We start from the raw sequence: 20,598 nt of genomic DNA, 5'->3' as shown, positions 1-20,598 counted from the left end.
AGAAAATAAGCAGTGTAAACAATATAATTAACTCTAACTCTGAATATAAGCATATGAGCAAGTAAGCAGTGTAATCAAAGGTGCAGATGAGGGTCTGTATGCACTCTCAGTTACAGTATATTATACATTACAATAAATATGGTCAATAACACTTCTGTATATTATGAGTAAAGTATAGAGTATACACAGGTGCAGTATACATAAGATACCCTGACTGGCATGATATACGTCATACGTTATACGTTGTAGTCTGCGCAGTTTAGGTGGTAAGAGTGAGACACACTTAGACATTCCTAGTAGTTCTCAAGTTCTGCTGCCGTTAGTTCTGCGTAGACTCTGTAGAAAAGTGACCCATGATAAAACATTTTAAAGCATTATTCTTATCTTCAGTATTCACCCGGTGCGCTCGCAAAACAAAAGTGGAATCGGGAGAGGAAAGCAAGTGAGGGACTGAAAACAAAAACTAGTCTAACAACCCGGCGGGCTGAGTCAGCGCCACCATCCTCCCTGGCATATTGTCTTGACACACAACACAGCAGAGGACTGTGAGGGCATTCCCTGGGTGACCTGAGTCACAGCAGAATACAGGGAAATCTCACAGGCCCATATAAGGGCATAAGTGTCTCACAGAGATGATGTCATTGGACCAACAGACTCCCTAGGTCTCCCCTTTCGTTTGTAAGGACAGTAGAGGGTGTGTCCATTATCTGTGTCATGGAGATAGAAAGAAGGAAAGATAGTGTGGTTTGTGTTTGAGTGTGTGTATGTGTCAGGAGGGAGAAACAGAGAGGTCAACAACAGGCCGGAGAGAGAAACTTGAGGGGGGAAAGTCTGTCTATGATACTCTTGCAGAGAGTTGAAAGCTGAGGGAGGAAAGCTTGCAGACGTAGAGGAGAGCTGGAAGGACAGAGGAATAGAGGGGGAAGGCCACACAGTAACAGCACTTAACAGCTGTTTCAGAGAATCAGCGAGAGCGTTGGACAAGACCGAAAGAGAAAGGGGAACAGGAGAGGGAGAAAGAGAGAGAGAAAGGAGAGAAAGAAAAAACAAGGCTTTCTGGGTGCTTTAGTGCCCTCATTACTGATTTTATAGGAGGCTTCCTGTGTCAGCACCATGGGAAAGTCAGGTAAGTGGAAATTCCAGGATGAAGCTTAGGAATTTGATTGCATCCATTTGGCCTGAGCTAGAACTCCCCTCCCCCAGAAGAACCATTTGGGGTGTGTGTTGTCCGTGAACTGTGCTTGTCTTTGGCAATCTACTGTAGGAGAGAAAAGGTGTTTTGTGAAATTGTCAACTTGTTTTGCCGTTTCGATAGCGCTTGCCAGTTACTTTCTCCCCATTTCCTTCCACTGATTCACAAATGCAGTTGGCAGCACTGAGCAGCAACAGGCTGAGTGGGCGCATGCCATGGCCGCATTCTGTTTGGATAGTGTTTGTATTTGTGTTCATGCGTGGCAGCAGCCTGAATCGGCCTATTGTTGAGAGTAGAGCCCAGAGAATAGGGCAGTGAGTGATAGGCACTAGACAGGAGGGGGGGGGGGGGGGGGGGTGATGTTTTCTCATCCTTGTCCACGAGAAAACACTCACTATGTTGCGGCTGCTCAGGCCGTGTCTTACATTTACATTTAATGCAACTATGGACTTTTATGTCAGCTAGTGCGTGAGGCTTGAGGATGCATCAGGGCATCTATTTAAATTCCTATGGCTTGTCTTGTCCTTCTCTCTCTCTCTCCCTCTATGTCTCTCTATATATATGTCACTCTCTCTGTCTCTTCACTCTCTCAGCCTCCAAGGTCTTTGCTGAGGAGGTGTTGCGCAGCCATAATGAATACAGGAAGAAACACCAGGCTCCCCCACTGAAGCTCAGCAGCAAGTGGAGCAAAGAAGCAGCGCGGTGGGTGAACAATAAAATATACAATTAGCAGCTACATTAACATAGTGTTTCACATAACACTGACAAACTGCCCGGGGATTAAAAGTGACAGTTTATGCTTGAACTGTCAAATGCAATAAATAATAAAAATAAGTCGTGGCTGCTGTGTATGTTTTCAGCGTGATCACATTGTTAATTGGTTTGCTCGCGATTTTTATCCGAACTTTATTTATAAAGCACCCTTCATGAGCGGTCAGGTGGCGTAGCGGAGATTGCGTTCGTCACCAAACGCCGGAGACGCTGAATTCGCCTGTTCGAATCCAGCTCACAGCTCCGGCGTTGTCACCAGCTTGGCTGGCCGTTCACACTAATACAATTGGCAGTATTAGAGGGTGGGAAAAGCTGGCGGGGTGGGTCCGGGTCGTTGTAAACAGCGACTCCTACAGTTCGGTCGGGGCGCCTGCTACGCGCGGATAGGATCTAAGGGGGGTAGTGTGATCCTTCCACACGTTACACCCTCTCAGTGAGAGTCCGCGCTGCCATGAAAAGAAGCGGTTGATTGGCTGGACGTGTGTCGGAGGAAGCACGTGATAGCCTCCACTCTCCCAGACCGACTGTGGGGGGTAAGTGCGCAGCGACCAGGAAGGGGATTGGGAATTGGCATAACAACTAACATTGGGATGGGTGAAAATCGGAGGAAAAAGGAGGGGAAAAAAGGTTCAAAAAAAAAGATAGAAATAGAAAGCAGCCCAGAGTGCTTTGACAACACAAAAAATTAAATGTACAAATTAATAATAAAATGCATGACTCGGTAGACAAATTGCATATCACAAGCAATAGAATAAGTAGAAAAAAATAAGAGTTAAATAAAACGATTAAAACAAAAGTAATATACTAAATACAGAAGCCAAGTTAAAAAGATATGTTTTCAAATGCTGTTTAAAAATGTCCACTGAGCCCATCTCTCTAATTTATTTGGGTAGAGTGTTCCACAGTTTCGGTGCGTAATAAAAGAAGGCTGATTCTGCAATTCTTCTGTGGGGCACTTTAGTTTGTGTTTTGTTACTTCAGTTAATTTACTTCACAGTAAGATTGATTGGCCCCACAGCAGCAGCAGCTCTCACCATCCTTGGTAGGAGATCTCCCAATGTCCTGAACAGTGGTGGAAGTAGTACACAATTCCTTTACTTAAGTAAAAGTAGAAATACCCAGAAAAAATACTGTAGTACTCTGGTAAAAACTCAAAGTAATCCGTTCAAAATAAAAAAGTAAAAGTAGAGAAGTATTTGCTGATTCACCTAAAGTAAAAGTATCCATTCTGTGTTTGTGTATTCCAATCCTTGATCAATTGACCTCTATAGGTTATGTTAAAGTGGTATGTGGTCCAGTTATGCTGCTCTGATTACGTCCTCTTGAAATTTGCAGGCTTCAAATATGAAAGTATATAATCTCCATATATATTTTTGCCTACTTTGGTATGCAAAATATTTTTCTTGAAAGTAACTAGTAACTAATGTGTTCAGATGAATGTAGTGGAGTAAAAGTACAAACTTCCCTCAAAAGTAAAGTACAAGTGACACGTCACAGTACATTTATTGTCGTCTGTCGGCGTCCCATTGTTTTAGTATATCTGAAGCAGCACATTGTTTGAAAGCTAATAAAAAAAATATATATATATATATATATATATATATATATATATATATATATATATATATATATATATATATATATATATATATATATATTAAAAGTCAGTACTCAGGGGCGCCCCAGTGGTGAATCACATAACGTGCTGAGTCGCGGCACGGCCGACCCGGGTTCGATTCCCGGACCCGTCGTTATTTGCCGAATGTCTTCCCCCCACTCTGTCTCCCGTTCCTCCTCTCTCTCTCTACTGGACTGCCCAGTAGCAAGAAGCGATAAACGCTAAAAGATTAATAAAAAAAATATAAACAGTACTCCACACACAATGCATAATGAAACTAACAATTAAGATGGCTAAAAGGATACCAATTGAGCACCACAGATATCACAAATTCTTCTATGAAAGAGAGACATAGAGAGTATTCGTATCTGATTTTTATCATCACTTACTGACGTCTTCGTATGGAATCCTCCCCCTAGACTCAGTCTGGAGGAGGGATATACCAGACTTGGAAATAGATTTTGATTGGCAAGAAGTCTGGGCAAACGTTCGAATTGCGTCACGTAACCCGGACCATCAACAAATTAATCTTAATTATATTCATAGGACATACCTGACTCCTATAAGATTGAACAGAATGGGACTTAAACAAGACTCCCTATGTTCCTTATGTACAAATGGGGATGAGGGTACATTCATGCACATGTATTGGGATTGCCCACCGGTTAAGATATTTTGGAAAGAAGTGACCCAGCAATTATCAGTATTCTTATCTCTGAACATACCTGTACATCCCTCTGTATTGCTGTTGAATGATGTTTTTCTGTATGGAGCCCCTATACAGCTAAAGAGACTAGTTTTATCCGGTCTCACAGCTGCTAAAAAGCTGATAGCATCACGATGGATTCAACCGGAAAAAATGTGTCGGAAGGTATGGGTTCTTACCTATCTCGATGTGATTTATCTAGAAATATCTACAGCAAGAATTTTAGGTGTCAGTGAAACCAACATTGCAATCTGGTTAGAAGTGGTGGAGAGAATAAAAGCTAGCATATGAAGTGTAGTGCCTGGTTAGAAACGAAAGAAAATGGATGGATTATCCAAGTGGGGGTCCGGGGGGGGGGTGAGCGAGCAAGAGCATTATGTATGTAGGGTATTAGATAGCAAGTATTAGGTATATATCTCGTAAAACTACATTTATAATGATTCAAATGGTGATTTCATTGGATGTTTACTGTTAATGCCTGTGTGTCTAATTTGTTGTTATGTTTATGTGTATGTTTAAAAAATAATAATAAAAAAAAAAAAAAATCCTAAAATTACATGCAAGCATAAAATAAAAATAAAAAATACTTTACAGTGTTAAATACAATTTAAGATTATTTTAAAAAGTGAATCTACTGTAAATGCAGCAGAGGTTTTGAGGCAGGTTATTCCAAAGAGTTAAAGCTCTAAAAATAAAACATCTCCTTATAGCATTGGTTTTTGGACTTGGCAAATCGAGCTGCCCACTACTGGAACCTCTAGTGCAGGGGTCAGCAACCTTTTTGACATGGAGTGCCTGTTTGAAATATAGTTGTAACTAGTGTGCCTCAACAATATTCCATGCATCGTAATTTTTTTTTCTCATAATCAGGTCTTTTTAATGATAATTTTTACATTATTACATCATTATAGTTATTGTTATTATTAACAATATTATTATGATGGTTGTATCAACCCTAAATCTGAGTTGGGGGGGGGGGGAATGCAATGCAGACAAACAGCTGCATACAGTGCGACCATTTCACTCACATTTGCCCATTCATTTTTGGACACATCACACCATCGGTGTGTGTACTGTACGTGTGCTGTCATAGCTCCACCTACAGGCCTAATGAAGAACACCAGGAGAACACCAGGATGTGAATGAAGGGTGAATGTGAGGTATATCGTGTAAATAAGTTTTGATTGATCGCAAGACTACACTGTAAAAAAAATTATAATAATAAGTTACCAGAACTTGAGTTCAGTTACTGTGCATTAAGGTTTTCAGTTTTCAATCCATAATAAGTTAACAGAAAAATAAGTACACAACCACATTATTTCAACCTAATAAAACTATGTTTATTGTCATTGTTTTAAGAACACAAGTTGACTTGGTAATACTCACATTTTGAGTAAAAAAAATGGCTTTTAACATGTGCAATGTTCAATGAAATAGAAAAATAAATAATAAAATGTGTTGATTAATCCCACTGGTCACAATGGTGACCGTAATAATGGTTTTGTTATAAGGCTCTGCAAATGTTACTGAATGATGTAGCAATGTATTTCCAGCTAAATTGAAATAATAAACAAATAAAGGGTCTCAATTAAATATGTGGTAGTAAAAATAACCTGTGGGAGGATTTCAACAAGATAAATGCGACAACAGTGCAAAATATTTCACTATAATATTTCAAAGCAAAAAATAAAACATTTTATGCTGCCCCCTGTGCCTATGAAAATGCCCCCGCGTGCCTATGCAGGCACGCGTGCCTAGGGTTGCCTACCCCTGCTCTAGTGTAATGCTCATGCACAGTATTACTAAAATCAATCTGTTTATGTATAAAAACAGGAGTTTTACTGCTCATGACCAACTTGAACAGCACAAGTATATTAAAAGACAATCTATTTTCAACGTTAAGCCAAGAGAGGCGGGCATGCATACGGCTCACATTAGACCTTAGTGAGCAGCCCAGTACCAACCGTGCTGCCCTGTTCTGGACCACCTGGAGCTTCCTGAGGTCACCACTGGCAGCAGATGACAAAAAAAAACAAAGGGACCAGACTTATGCATGTGCTATACAAATAGTTCAAGAATAGCTTCAAATTTAGCATTCGATAGGCGATTTATGCAAAATTTGCAAGAATGTTAAGAGGTTAAGAAAGTTCCAAAAGGGCTTTCCACATCAAATCTAATTCTCCAAGGATATGTGACTGTCTCAAAACAAATCCAGACAGGGACTCTAACCTACGGGACTTAAACTAACCTACCTTTTGATTGACCCGCCTGTTAATCCTGCAGTGTTGGCGTCCTCCTCACACCCAGCAATTAGAAAAGTCGCTCATCCGCAACTTCAACCAGGGTTATCGCTCGCCATGTTCCAGAGAGCGGGGGGGGGGGACCTCCGCTTTTTTTAATGCTTATCTTCCCCAATGTGAGACACGGGGAGTGAGTTCAGAGTCACAATTTACATCCGTCTTTTTGTCTAATCAAGTCAAGCCAAGCATGCCCTATAGCCACTGATCACTCGTCGGTCTAGATTTTAATACGTTGCGCGTAAAAATGTGTGTTTAACCTTGGGTTCACAACAGCACAGTGTGCATCATCCACAGTGCGTGCGTGCATGTGTGTGTGTGTGTGTGCGCGCGAGACGGGGATTAAGCTAACCATGAAGGGACATGTCAACCCCCGGTTAAAGATACTCCTGCATTACGATCTTCCTACTGTGTGACCCCCCCCCCCATGTACAAACCGGATAGTTTCTGCCTTCAGGACGTTTATTTTAAATTTTTTTTTGATATTTTTTCCCCTCCATTTTCCTCCGATTTTCTCCCATCCCAATGTTAGTCGTTATGCCAATTCCCAATCCCCTTCCTGGTCGCTGCGCACTTACCCCCCACAGTCGGTCTGGGAGAGTGGAGGCTATCATGTGCTTCCTCCGACACACGTCCAGCCAATCAACCGCTTCTTTTCACCTGGCAGCGCGGATTCTCATTGAGAGGGCGTAGCGTGTGGAAGGATCACACTATCCCACTCAAGTCCTATCCACGCTTAGCAGGCGCCCCGACCGAACTGTAGGAGTCACTGTTTACAACGACCTGGACCCACCCCGCCAGCTTCTCCCACCCTCTAATACTGCCAATTGTATTAGTGTGAACGGCCAGCCAAGCTGGTGACAACCCCGGAGCTGTGAGCTGGATTCGAACAGGCGAATCTAGCCGCTCCGGGGTTTGGTGACGAATGCAATCTCCGTTACGCCACCTGACCGCCCTGCCTTCAGGACGTTTTTATAAGAAACAGCCATTTCTGCTGTCAGATTATCATTTCGGTGCCTCCCTCATTTCATCTATCGTTTCGGCAGATTCTCTATATATCTTCTTGTAAGAATATTGCTTATGTGGATTTAGACAATATAGGCAATTCTGTAAGATTTTATATAGATGGCTCTTCAGTCTTCCTCCATATGAGTAGCGTGTGGCACTGCAGAAAGGGAGGCTGCTCTCTCTGATGGAGTTGAGGCCAGAGGGCCAAGCTGAGGCTGTGGAGGCGAGTTCAAACGGTCTGTGTTTTGTGTGCAGCTATGCTGAAAGTCTGGCCAGCACCAGGATCCTGAAGCACAGCAATGCGTCCAGCAGGGGGAGCTGTGGAGAGAACCTGGCATGGGCATCCTACGATCAGCCAGGTACTCACACACACGCACACACACACTCACGCACACGCACTAACACATTCTCATGAACCGGTTTGTAACCATGTGCTACGAAAAGTTGTGCACCAGTTTCTAGCTTCAATGTGACTTTTAAAAGAACACGCCAACATTTTGGGAAATTGGCTTATCGTCTTCTCCAGAGAGAGACAAGAAGATACCGGTTAGCCTTCGGGAGAGGTGTTAGTTGGAGTTGGACAATGCCTAGGCTAACCAGTCATATCCGCTTCCATTCATTGTGCTAAGCTAACATGCAGCCAGATAGCTTTCTACTGAACGCACAGAGAGGAAACTGGTATCTATCTTCTTATACAACAGGTAGGTCCCACCACACATTGTGATTGGTCGAGTGTTCTAAGCCGTGAGTATATTCATGATACACTCACGGTTAAATCACCATGAATATACCTCTGCGCTGGCTTTAGAATGTTGTAGAAAGTTTCAACTGCCATCAAAACGGCAACTGCATGTAACTGCAAAACGGTAACTCGACTGTCAACATGACCTACTCCTCCGACAATATTACGTTTGATTTAACGTACCCGTTAACAATAAACAAATGGATAGAAATAGATGACGGGCCTACATCTAACGGTAATAATAAAAACAGCATGTCAATCCATCGAAAGAGGAGCTGGACGCACTGGAGAAAAGCCTAAGAATAAACATCCCAATAAAACTGTTGTACCTTGAGTCAGATGTTTGTTTGTTTTGAAATAAACGCAAGAATGGAAGCATGATTGTGTTGTAAGTGTATTCCTACTCGATATAAATGTCTTAAGTCAGTAATTATTTTGAGCTCAGAAGGCCTGTGCATGGCCCAACGTTACATAGACCACCGCAACACTTCCGGGATTCTGAAATCATGGAGGAGATTGCGGGGGAAGCAAATTAATGAATGTGGATGAGAGCCTTCATGTAAGTGGTTGCAGCTACGGCTGTGTGGGTGCTAGAGACGGGATCGAATATACTTTTATGCGCCTGAGTCTCCTGAACACGGCGCGACCAATTCCAAATCGATCGGAACTTAATCGGCCGAGCTAAAGTCCCTTTTTCAGCACCTACTCCCCATATGTACATAACAAACTGGGAAAGTTTCATAGTGATATCTATTCAAATATTTGTTTGCCTATTAGGGGGTACTACACTGTTACTACACTGTTTGTAGCCTGTGTGTAGTTCTGTTCAGTTCAATAACATTATTATTATTATTATTATTATTATTATTATTATTATTATTATTATTATTATTATTATTATTATTATTATTATTATTAATTATTATTATTATTATTATTATTATTATTATTATTATTATTATTATTATTATTATTATTATTATTATTATTATTATTATTATTATTATTATTATTATTATTATTATTATTCAGTTATCAGGTATGTGTTTAGGTTGTCAATTACTAATGGTTTGATTAGGTATTGTGTTTGTAAATAGTTGTTTAAAAAAAAATGATGGCGTTTTACAATACAGAACTTTGAAGGCGTTTTCCCAAAAATGAGTTTTTATGCATTTCTTTCTTACACGCAAGGGTAGACATGTACCATTCCATAGCACCTACATACATCATACTTTCCACATTTCTTCCTATATATACCCTGCATCTTTTTACAGAGGGGTTTGTTGATATATCATTCATAGCCTGATTTATAGTACATTTAGACCAAAAAACATGGCGATTTTTTTTTTATGACTGTAGTCAGCATTTCCTGATTCATGGGATGATAAAAAGACATATCCACAATCCCGTCTGTAAAAAGTTCACTGTGTTATGTGTCAACATAATGAAACCATTTAAAAAAATCTGGCATCATCCAATGTTGGTATTTATACCCAAACCATATGCAAATTAGTGCATATTTAATGAGGTGATGCCTATTTTGCATATATAAACATAAGATCTCAGAAAACTTGCAATAAATTTTTTCTAAGTTGTTATGTACATAACAAACTGGGAAAGTGTCATAGTGATATCTATTCAAATATTTTTTTTGCTTATTCACCTGGGGTGTCTCACCTTAAAAACTTGGATCAGAACAATGTTCTGAAGAACGGGCCTGTGACCGCCTGTCAGCTTCATTGTAAGAGCCACCGAATCCCTTATTCAGGTGACACATGTCTCTCAAACTTCTTCTTCCTTTATTTGATAGACAAAGAAATAGTTTGTAGTATAAGTCGTTAACTACACCTCAAAATAGAAACGACTACAATAACTTTGCAAATTTTAAATTAATGAATGAATGAATAGTTTATTTCGAACAATATATATAAACAAGAAATAATAATGAAAAACAAAAAATACAAAGAATTTGCTGTGAAAATTAAATTAAATAAAGTAAGATAAAATAATAAACAAAAACAGTATTTTGTCCGAAAAGGAATAGGAAGAAGCAATACTTCCAGGTCCTACCCCCTTATTGCAATATACCCTTAACCCTTTCACTACCACACTACAAAGGGTTAACCCTTTCACTACGACACTACAAAGGGTTAACTCTTTCACTACCACACTACAGAAGGTTAACCTTTCCCTACCACACGGTTAACCATCTGTTAACAGAATCATCTATAATAGTTATTTTACAACAAGAAATTTGTTGAACTACCAGCAAGCAACTGCAAAATGTAGTTAAACTACTATTTTCATTACATGTAGTGAAGCTACTACTACCCAACACTTAAGAGCATCCCTCCAACGATAGTGTAGTCTAGAGAGTGGGCGGTCCACGCTGAGTGTACAACCCAGTCACTCAACAGCTGTGATCTATTTAACCCCCCTCTCTCTCTGTGCGTGTGCGCTCACAGACCGTGACTCACTGTAGAAGAATGCCCGTGGAGGACGGTGTGATTTATAAGAAGTTTCCAATAGTATGTGGACTAGGGTAACGCAGAGTGCCTGCGTGTGTGTGTGTGTGTATTCTGCCGCCCATGCACCTTGTACCTTGCTGTTCTTTCATAATTTCTGACTGCACTTGCAGTGTTTATGTCCTTTGTATGAGGCATCCTTGTACTTCTGTTCATGTGGACATAAATAAACATTTCGTGTGTGTGTGTGTGTGTGTGTGTGTGTGCTCGTGCACAGGGAAAGATGTGGCAGACCGCTGGTACGATGAAGTAAAGCAGTATAATTTCAACCGGCCTGGATTCTCCTCTGGCACTGGTAAGCCATGAAACCCATCATAATGTTTGATGTGATGTACCGTATGGCACCCTTTTCCTCAGTCGAACAAACGAAAGACACATCCGATTATACTGTGAGCTTCCTGTTTTTAAAATGACATGTATCCCAGTGTTTGAAGGCTAAAACACTACACCCATAAGAAAGAATGGCACTGTCAGTTAAGTAAACATTGAGAAGATGGGTATGTGTGATTGGTGAACTTAGATTTTTTCTATATTTGTATGTTATATTGAGATGAATTGTTGTACTTTAAGTGAACATATATGCCTTGAAACATGATTGAGTAGATGGGATGTGTGATTGGTGAACTTAGATATTTTATTATATAATATCTTTATGTGTTATTGAGGTGTATTGTATTGATTTTATTGTATTGTATTGATTTGTGTGGACCCCAGTAATAGTAGCCTATGCCTGTGGCAATGGCTAATGGGGATCCGAATAAACTAAACTAAACCCACTGGATTGTATCGGAGCCTGGTATGAGGATGCTTCTCAATACTAAAGCAATCGGTGAAACGACGGCCCGTTTGGCATCACGCCAAACAATGTTCACATAGGGCCTACATAAGATTATACAGTATATGATATGTATGAAAATAAATTACTTATGCACTTTACTGTTACATTTGCACTCTGGTTGGATGCCAAACTTATTTTCGTTCTGTTTCGTACTGTACTGTATAATTACAATACATTTTAATCTAATAATCATAAACAAGAAAAGCACCCCCCTCTCATCTATATTCCGATGTCATCCTGCAGTGAATGCCTCAAGTGTCATGTTCACTCAGGCGTGGGGCTGTGACATCAGATCTCTGTCAGTGTGTGTGTGTGTGCCCCTGTGGGTCGCTCATCGGGCATGGAGATCCCGGGGAAGGGGTGGGGACTCACAGTCCTGTGTGTCACTCGCCAAGCTCACGTGCCAATCCCATCCCACTCCTCTCCCCTTCCCATTGGCTGCACGCGTGTCGAGTGTGACTGACCATGTTAAACTAAGGCGCACACACATCCCTCTCGCTCCTAGCGACTCCTGTGACTGACTTCACACTGACTCATTCGATGTCGGCTGGTATATGGGGGGATGGGCGGGGGGTTGGGGGAGGGAAGCTGGAAGAGGAGAGAGGAATGTAAACTCCTATGAGTGTAAATATTTGGAGGACCTCAGCTTGTTGGGTTCACACTGTTACCACGGAAACCAACCATGTACTAACTATGAATTCTGTGTTTCTCTCTCTCTCCCTCTTTCTTTCTTTCCTCTCACGATTTAACTCCTTCTACAACTTCTCTCTCTCTCTCTCTCACGATGTACTGTAGGTCATTTCACAGCGATGGTGTGGAAGAGCACTAAGAAGCTCGGCGTCGGTAAAGCCGTGGCCTCGGACGGGTCTTCCTACGTGGTGGCCCGGTACTGCCCAGCGGGCAATATCGTCAACCAGGGACACTTTGAGAGCAACGTCCTCCCGGCACCATCCACGCCTTAATAAAAAGGCATCCATACATCCCAAAGAATTGACTCGAGCAAGCCCACAACCTTTGACCCCATTTTTCAGAGAGGACTGTGGGTGTTTTTCTGTGAAACATCTGTGCCCGTGCCAACACCACAAGAGGTGCCAGTCAGGAGACTACGGCCTCCTCCTCTTCCTCATCCTCTTCCTACTCCCCCTCCGAGAGAGAGTTAAATCATTTTGTGTCCTGTACTGTGCTGGACAGTGCAGGACAGTGATGAAACAGTAGCAGGACAGTGCATCACCGTGATTAAACAGTAGCAGCCGCACCCAGCCTAGTGAATGAGAAAAGCCTCATTCACAGGACAGTCCCTACACAGTACAGTACACAAAATGATCTAACTCCTACTGCCCCCTCCTCGCCTTAATTCTATCCAGTGTTGAGTCAAAAGAAGAAATGCACTCGACAACCCACGTTTGTTATTTTAGAGGGATCTGTGAAAGACATTTTAGAGTTAATCAACAAAAAGCCAACCGCAAAGTTTTTAGTGTTTGCCTGACAATAACCCGTGTCCACATCCTATCCTATTCTCAGCCGTGTCCTGGTCATTTGCCCCGCCTGTAATCTATCCATGTCTTACATACCAACTAACCACTGCCAAGCACTCTCTGAAATACATCATACCCTTTCATCTGTGTGGAAACATGAGCCAATTCAGTGTAAATGGCGTATGCTTTTCTCATTCTGCGTGATGTAATTTCTCGTAACTTGAATTCATCGTCTCGATGTGTTCTCGTCAGACGACACTTTTTTTTATATGGACTCCATATCCAAGCGTTCGTTTTCTACTCCTAACCAATTTTATAGAATAAAAGTGATTGATTGCCAATGTTGTAATACTATGGTATCTGCTGAAGTCATCCCTGTCTTGTAACATCATTGCAGAAGTTGTGCTTTAGAGTAGAATAGAAATCCTTTATTAATCCCACGGGAAATTCGGCACTACAGATCGCTCACATTGAACAACAATACACATTTAGGTAGTCAATAGGTATCCTGCCCTCAGTGTGTGTCTGTACACAAATCAACAGGTAGTGAACAAGAGTAAAGGAGATCCAGAAGCTGGAGCAAAGTTGATTGTCTTTACTGTTGTCTGTTCTCCAAGTACAATTTTTGTAAAACTGAAATACACAAAAAAGAATATATGCATCACACAATTGTTGTCAATGACATTGCATTACAGTATACAATACAAGTGTAAATTACTTCAACTAAATGTAAAATGACTAAATGAGCAAAAGTTAGAAATGTCACTTGCTGATGTGAATGTGCCCTTTAAATAAAGTACAATATGTACAAAGTTCACTCAACTAAAATATGAAACAGAAAGTCCTTTGAGCTGACTGAGAATTAGCATAGCATTAGCAATACAGGTAGGCTAACCAGGAGCTAACACAAATGTATCCAAACTAAGCAAACATGTTAACTGAGCATTCACAGATGACTCACACATCTATAAACAAAATACAATATGATGCTTGCACAATACAAAAACGTACAAGCAATAATTTCCAAGGCACAGACAGAGCTGGACAAATAGGAGCTGCAGCTGAGAGCAGACCTCATGGCAAAACACCTTCTGGATAATTAAATAGCTGACCTGGCAGCGTCACATGACTGAATCAGCCAATAGCATCAAAGCTAGAACATTCCCTCGCAGGAATGGGAGTGGCTGGATCTGCGCTGACATGGCTGACATCATACCTCAATGACCGCTCCTACCAAGTGTCATGGAGAGGGACTCTGTCGGCCACCCGCCCCCTCCGGACGGGTGTCCCCCAGGGCTCGGTCCTAGGACCCCTTCTCTTCTCCCTCTACACTAAATCACTGGGTAACATTATCATGTCTCATGGCTTCTCATATCATTCTTATGCCGATGATACTCAACTCTTCCTCTCCTTCCCTCCCTCAGATATCCACGTCTCTGAGCGGATCTCGGCCTGTCTGTCCGACATCTCCGCCTGGATGACGACCAACCACCTCAAACTGAACCTAAGCAAAACAGAATTGCTCCACCTGCCGGCCAAATCCTCCCCCCTGACCGACCTCTCCATCACAGTCGAGAATGCAGCTGTGACCGCGTCGCCGACCGCCAAGAACCTTGGTGTTGTCCTCGACGACCAGTTGAACTTCTCTGCTCACATCGCAGCGACAACCAGAACCTGCAGATTCCTCCTGAGCAACGTCAGAAGGATACGCCCCTTCCTGACAAAAGAAGCCACCCAACTCCTCGTCCAATCAACAGTCATCTCCCGCCTCGACTACTGCAACGCACTGCTAGCTGGCCTCCCGGCCACTGCCACCAAGCCTCTTCAACTCATTCAAAATGCAGCGGCCCGCCTGATCTCAAACCTACCGAAGTCGGCCCATGTCACCCCACTTCTTAGGGACCTGCACTGGCTCCCCATTGCTGCACGTATCCGCTTCAAGGCCCTCGACCTAGCATACCGTGCGGCAAAGGGAACCGCTCCCGCCTACCTCCGGTCAATGGTCTCTAACTACACACCCTCAAGACCCCTACGCTCTGCATCTTCTGGCCGCCTCAGATCTACTCCTATCCAAGCTCCCGGAGGGTCATCAAAGAGAAGCCGCCTATTCTCAGTCCTTGCCCCACAATGGTGGAATGAACTACCCATCCCAGTTAGGACAGCCGAATCCCGTCCAATCTTTCGCCGTCGACTAAAGACTCACTTCTTCAACCATTATCTGAAATGATATATAAAAAAAAAATAAAAAAAAAAATCTAACCCCGACTAACCTTAATGTCATGCACTTGTCCTAATAAACTAACCTACACTGTAACACGCAACACTTTGATGAACATTGTTACTCAGCTGATAGAGTTATACCCTTCTTGCTGTCTTGTCGCACAGAACTTGTAAGTCGCTTTGGATAAAAGCGTCAGCTAAATGACTAAATGTAAATGTAAATGTAAATGTAAAGAAAATGAGTGCAATACTCAAAACGTCCACAAGAGGGAAAAAACAATGACCAAAACAAGTTCGAATCCACAACGACCTCTTGCGGGACGAAGCCCTTGGAGTCATTGAACGAGTGCCATACAGCGAGCCAGTTACGTGGTGCCATTGTATGGTAGTCACTCTGAAGCACGACTTGCTCCCCCTGTAGGACCGTGGACCTCTCACCTCTCAAAAAGTTCTGCCAACGTGAGACCTTCGCCACTGAGTCCCCATTCCACCTCGCACGCCGCGTCCCGAAGGGGACCTGGAAGACTGTCACGGACACCTGGAACGGCTACCACAGTGTGCCCCCTACGTGAATCCATTCCTCAGCCCGCGGTGCATATTCCTATGGTCCCCCGAACTGGAGGAGGCCTTCCAGACATCCAAGCAAGCTATAATTGGTGCCATCCATGAGGGCATGGAGATCTACGACATGCAGAAGCGCACCTGCCTCCGCCCTGACTGGTCCAAGCTTGGCATTGGTTACTTCCTGCTCCAACAACATTGTCGCTGTGCCTCGGGCATACCGGACTGTTGCCCAGGAGGATGGAGGATCACCCTCGCTGGTTTGCATTTCCTGTCGATGGAGAGGCCCTGGCTGTGGCCTGGGGTCTGGAACAGACGCTGTACTTCACGCAAGGGTCTGACAACCTTGTCGTGGTCACCAACCATAAGCCCCTAGTAAAGATGTTTGGCGACCGTACGCTGGATGAGACAACGAACGTCTGTTTAGACTCAAGCAGCACACCCTCCCATGGCGCTTCGACATTGTGCACCTTCCTGGCAAGAGAAACTATGCCGCTGATGCTACTTCGAGGCATCCTTCTCCCTCCCTCAGCGAACGGCCTCTCACTGGGGCTGCCGAGCGTGCCTGACACCATGGAGTCAGCACTCATGGCCTCCATCCGCGATGATGCACGGGAGCTCGAAGCTGTCTCTTGGCCCCTCCTCACACAAGAGACAGCAGCTGACGAATGTCTCAGCCACCTCCTCCACCTCATCGAGCAGGAGGGTGGGATTGACATGAATGACCCTGCCCTGGTGAGTCTGTCACCGGTCTGTGAGTCCGTCTACGCACAGGATGGTGTCCTGCTCTATTGAGACCACGTTGTCGTTCCCCCATTCCTCCGTGAGAGAGTCCTTCAGCACCTCCATGCCGCACACCAAGGGACTTCAGCTATGGGGCAGCATACCCAAGCCATAGTCTACTGGCCCGGGATGTCGGAGGACATCCGAGCCACCAGGGACGGTTGTGCAGACTGTAACCCTAATGCTCCATCACAGGCGGCTACAGGACCCTGCCGTCTTCACCCCCGTCCACGCCATTTGAGGCGGTGTTTGCAGACTTCTTCGATTATAGGGGACAACTACCTAGTGGTCGGGGATGGGCTCTCAGGCTGGGTAGAGGTCCTGAGCTCCTCGGTGGGTACTGCCCTGGCGGGCTCAGCTGGCCTGGTTCAACACCTCCGCACATTCTTCGCCACCTTCAGCGTACCGGAGGAGCTCTCGAGCGACGGTGGTCCGGAGTTCAAAGCGAGCCATACTGAGGACTTCCTCCGCTTATGTCACGTCAAACACTTGTGTGTCCTCTGTTAGCTTTCTGCAGTTAAACGGGAGGGTGGAAGTCGCAGTGAAGACTGCTAAGCGCCTCCTGATGTCCAACACCGGCCCGACGGGCGGTCTTGATCAGGACCACTTCCTGCGTGCTATGTTGCAGTTGCGCAACACACCTGACCCCGACTGCAACCTCTTGCCAGCACAGATCATCTTCGGCCGCCCCCTTCGAGGTTCGCTCTTCTTCGTCAACCGCCTCGAGAAATTCTCGGACCCACATATCCGTCTGCTGTGGCGCGAGGCATGGGCGGCAAAGGAGGACGCCCTTCGGACCCGGATGTCCCATACCACAGAGTCTCTGGGGACTCACTCGAGACCGCTCCGCCCATTGGCACTCGGCGAGAGAGTATTCCTCCAGAACCAGAAAGGCCAGAGCCCCAACAAATGGGACAGGTCAGGGGTGGTGGTGGAGTCACTAGGCCACGATCAATATCAGGTTAGGGTTGACGGATCGGGACATCTGACGTTGCGCAGTCATCGGTTCCTCCGTGCCTACACGCCAGCCACACCCTGCACCTGTCAGCAGTCGGCTGTGCCGTTGCCACCGCCCACAGCCCTGGGACTGCTCAGCAGACGGCTGATGGACCCCGCGACTCAGCTATGGGCACCTCCCCACCGGCGCCTTCTGATGAGGCAACCTCTGGCCTCTGGGCATCTCCCTGGGCACACTGCTCCCGGTGCCGCCGTCGCTGCCCCAGCCTACTAGGCCAGGCCGTGTGAGGAGGCCGCCTACACGCTACGAACCCGAGTCCGGCAGTTGGATACGGGACTGAGACCGTTAATCTATTCCGGTTCATAGCTTTCCGGTCTGGGGGGGATGAAGAGTTTACCGCCGGGTACTAGGGGGCAGCGTCTCATTAGTAATGCTGACCGGCTTAGCTGGTCGGCCATTTTGTTTCACGGACATTTGTGCATTCCGCGCCGGGTCGAGACGTTCATTCACTCATTCATGTGAGTCTGTTTATATCACTTGTGACGACCCCCACTCTACCTGCAAATGGATGAGTCTACTGACTCACCAGGGAGCATGGTGGAGTGGGTGGTTCGTTAAGCCAATGAGACTCACCTGGGCAGTGAGAGCTGCGTGCACAGTGCACGAGGTGCCTATGTTGGGAATAGTGTTCCCCTATAATACAAGTGAGAGCACCCGGTGCCTAATGTGAATACATGCCATATGAACCACATAAAGTATAACTTGTAACTGCTAATTGACCAGGCTTACATAAAGGAGAAGTAAATGGGAGCACGTGTGAGTGTCTATTTCTGATCATATGCTAACCTTGTTGACCGGGTAAATACTTATGACTGTGGTATATTTATTTAACCCTTCCACCCCATTCGCAGCATATTCGTTAAGGGTCTATACAGGTGGTCAAGGAAGGGTACTGCTTAAAGGGAAGCCCAATATAACTATTGAACTGACAGCCACCTGGTGTGGGAGGGCTAACGGAGGTACTGGGGGAAGTGAGAGTGTGTGGGGAGCTACTGCTGACCGCCCTGGAAGGCGAGGAAGACCAGAGTGCCACCCCCCAGGTTAGTAAATCCTGGGCCCCATCCACTCCTGCTGCCCGCCCTCCAGAACGACGTTCCGGGCCCAAAGACGGGGGTGCAGATGGATCGAACTCTACTGTATCCTGATACCAGGTGGCTGTGTATAACTACTCCCATAAGCAGGGATAATCCACCCTTCTACACATGCATGCATGACATATTTTTTATACAGGAAGTGAAAAATCAGCCCCACCTGGTGATCAGGGGCGGTCCCAAAACGTGCATGATTGATACATTTACATGATTAAGACATAATTTACAGATAGGCAACAGGCAGTAGTGTATAAGGTACAAATCCTAGCCACTGAAAACAAAAACAAAAATTTAAAAACAAAGTATATTGACTGTCTCCCTCTATAGGTTAAATTTATAAATAAGGTCTAATGTCAAAGTCTTCATTGAGTCCTGTTGGTGCCATAGTTTTAAGATAATGGATCCGCCATGATTCTCTCCTCAGTAGGAGATTATCTATATCTCCCCCTCGTCTTGGAAGATGCACTCTCTCTATTCCAAGGTATCTTAGTGATGAGACATTGTGGTGTGCCTTTTTAAAATGTAAAGCTACTGGGCTTTTTTCATTCTCATTCCGTATCGTACTCCTGTGTTCGGCAATACGTTTTTAAAGCACGTGTTTTTAAAGCATGTGTTGTCTTACCGACATATGCCTTACCACATGGGCACTTAAGCATATAGATTACATTGGTAGTTGTACATGTTATTTTGCCTCTTATTTTTATCTCTTTCCCAGTTGTTGGGTGATAGAAAACAGTGCATTTTTCTGTAAAGTGACATTGAGCACACAAACCACAACGTCTGTTGCCATCTGGCAGGTCATCTAAAAAAGTGTGTTTTTTTAGGAGGCAGGTCTGATTTAACCACAATGTCTCTGTTATGTGCTCTCCTGTAGACTAATCTAGGGGGGATCTGAAAAGATTTATCCAATGTTGGATCAGAACTGAGAAGATGCCAATGTTTTTTAATAGTTTGTTTAAAAAGGTTGCCTAGAGGCGAGTATTGTGTAACACACTATCGGTTGTACACAGGTAGTTTTGTTTCTTGTAGAATCTGGCTGTATAACAGGTACTTCTTCTGCCCAGAGAGTTTCAGTGCGTAAGTACCCCCTGCAAGTAGTAGCACGAAGATTAAGGTTTGAGGTAGGTAGTTAGTTAGATAGGTACTGTAGTTATTCAGGGTGGGGAGGTTTCATTGGATCAGACTGTCTTATTCTTGGTGTTCGCGCTTCATGGTCCCGACATAAGTTTTGTTTGTTTGTAACCATTAGTGCACTATGGCCTCTGTTGTAGAGGACTTTGAAGAGTCACCGTCAGTGGAACTGATTGATCAGTGTACTAAGGAGCAGTTGTTAGTAATTGCTGAGAAGCATGACATTGTGATACCTGCTAGACTGTCAAAGGTGGCTGTCAAAACCACTTTAAAGGCAGAGTTGGTGGATAAAGGTGTTGGAGTTGATTTGGTTTAGGATTGTGTTATGTTGTATGCAATGATTTAGTTTATTTGTGTATACCAGGGGAATATGTGACTGGTTAGCAAAAATATTGATTGATTGAATTTAGGAAAAATAGTATTGTTACTTTTGGATTGGTTTAGCTTGTTTGTAAATAACATATGTTTTGTTAATAGGGTGGGACCCTTTTCTTTAGGGGGAGGGTGTGACAACCCCCACTCTACCTGCAAATGGGTGGGTCTACTGACTCACCAGGGAGCATGGTGGAGTGGGTGGTTCGTTAACACTTTGAGAGCCAGTCCGTGTTTTCCTTTTTACCCC

General features: G+C 44.1%; 1 protein-coding gene across 1 annotated transcript; it reads left to right on the top strand.

Annotated features, from left to right (window-relative positions):
- Positions 1-737: 737 nt before the first annotated feature.
- On the top strand, positions 738-13,513 carry LOC311224301 (Golgi-associated plant pathogenesis-related protein 1-like). The gene is made up of 5 exons (XM_084309230.1): positions 738-1,126; positions 1,786-1,894; positions 7,848-7,951; positions 11,077-11,154; positions 12,493-13,513. Exons 1-5 carry the CDS (start codon positions 1,114-1,116, stop codon positions 12,657-12,659), a joined length of 471 nt encoding a protein of 156 aa, XP_084165356.1. The 5' UTR covers positions 738-1,113; the 3' UTR covers positions 12,660-13,513.
- Positions 13,514-20,598: the final 7,085 nt, after the last annotated feature.

The sequence above is a fragment of the Notolepis coatsorum genome (genome assembly GCF_963971535.1).
Source record: "Notolepis coatsorum genome assembly, chromosome: 2".
In the NCBI taxonomy this organism is placed as follows: Eukaryota; Metazoa; Chordata; class Actinopteri; order Aulopiformes; family Paralepididae; genus Notolepis; species Notolepis coatsorum.
This window is presented reverse-complemented; position numbering and strand designations above follow the sequence as displayed.

Bases quoted from the DNA above. Each gene is read 5' to 3' on its own strand.
- LOC311224301 (XM_084309230.1), top strand. The intron at 7,952-11,076 runs GTACTCACACAC...GCTCGTGCACAG, and splicing joins GGCATCCTACGATCAGCCAG to GGAAAGATGTGGCAGACCGC. The intron at 11,155-12,492 runs GTAAGCCATGAA...GATGTACTGTAG, and splicing joins TGGATTCTCCTCTGGCACTG to GTCATTTCACAGCGATGGTG.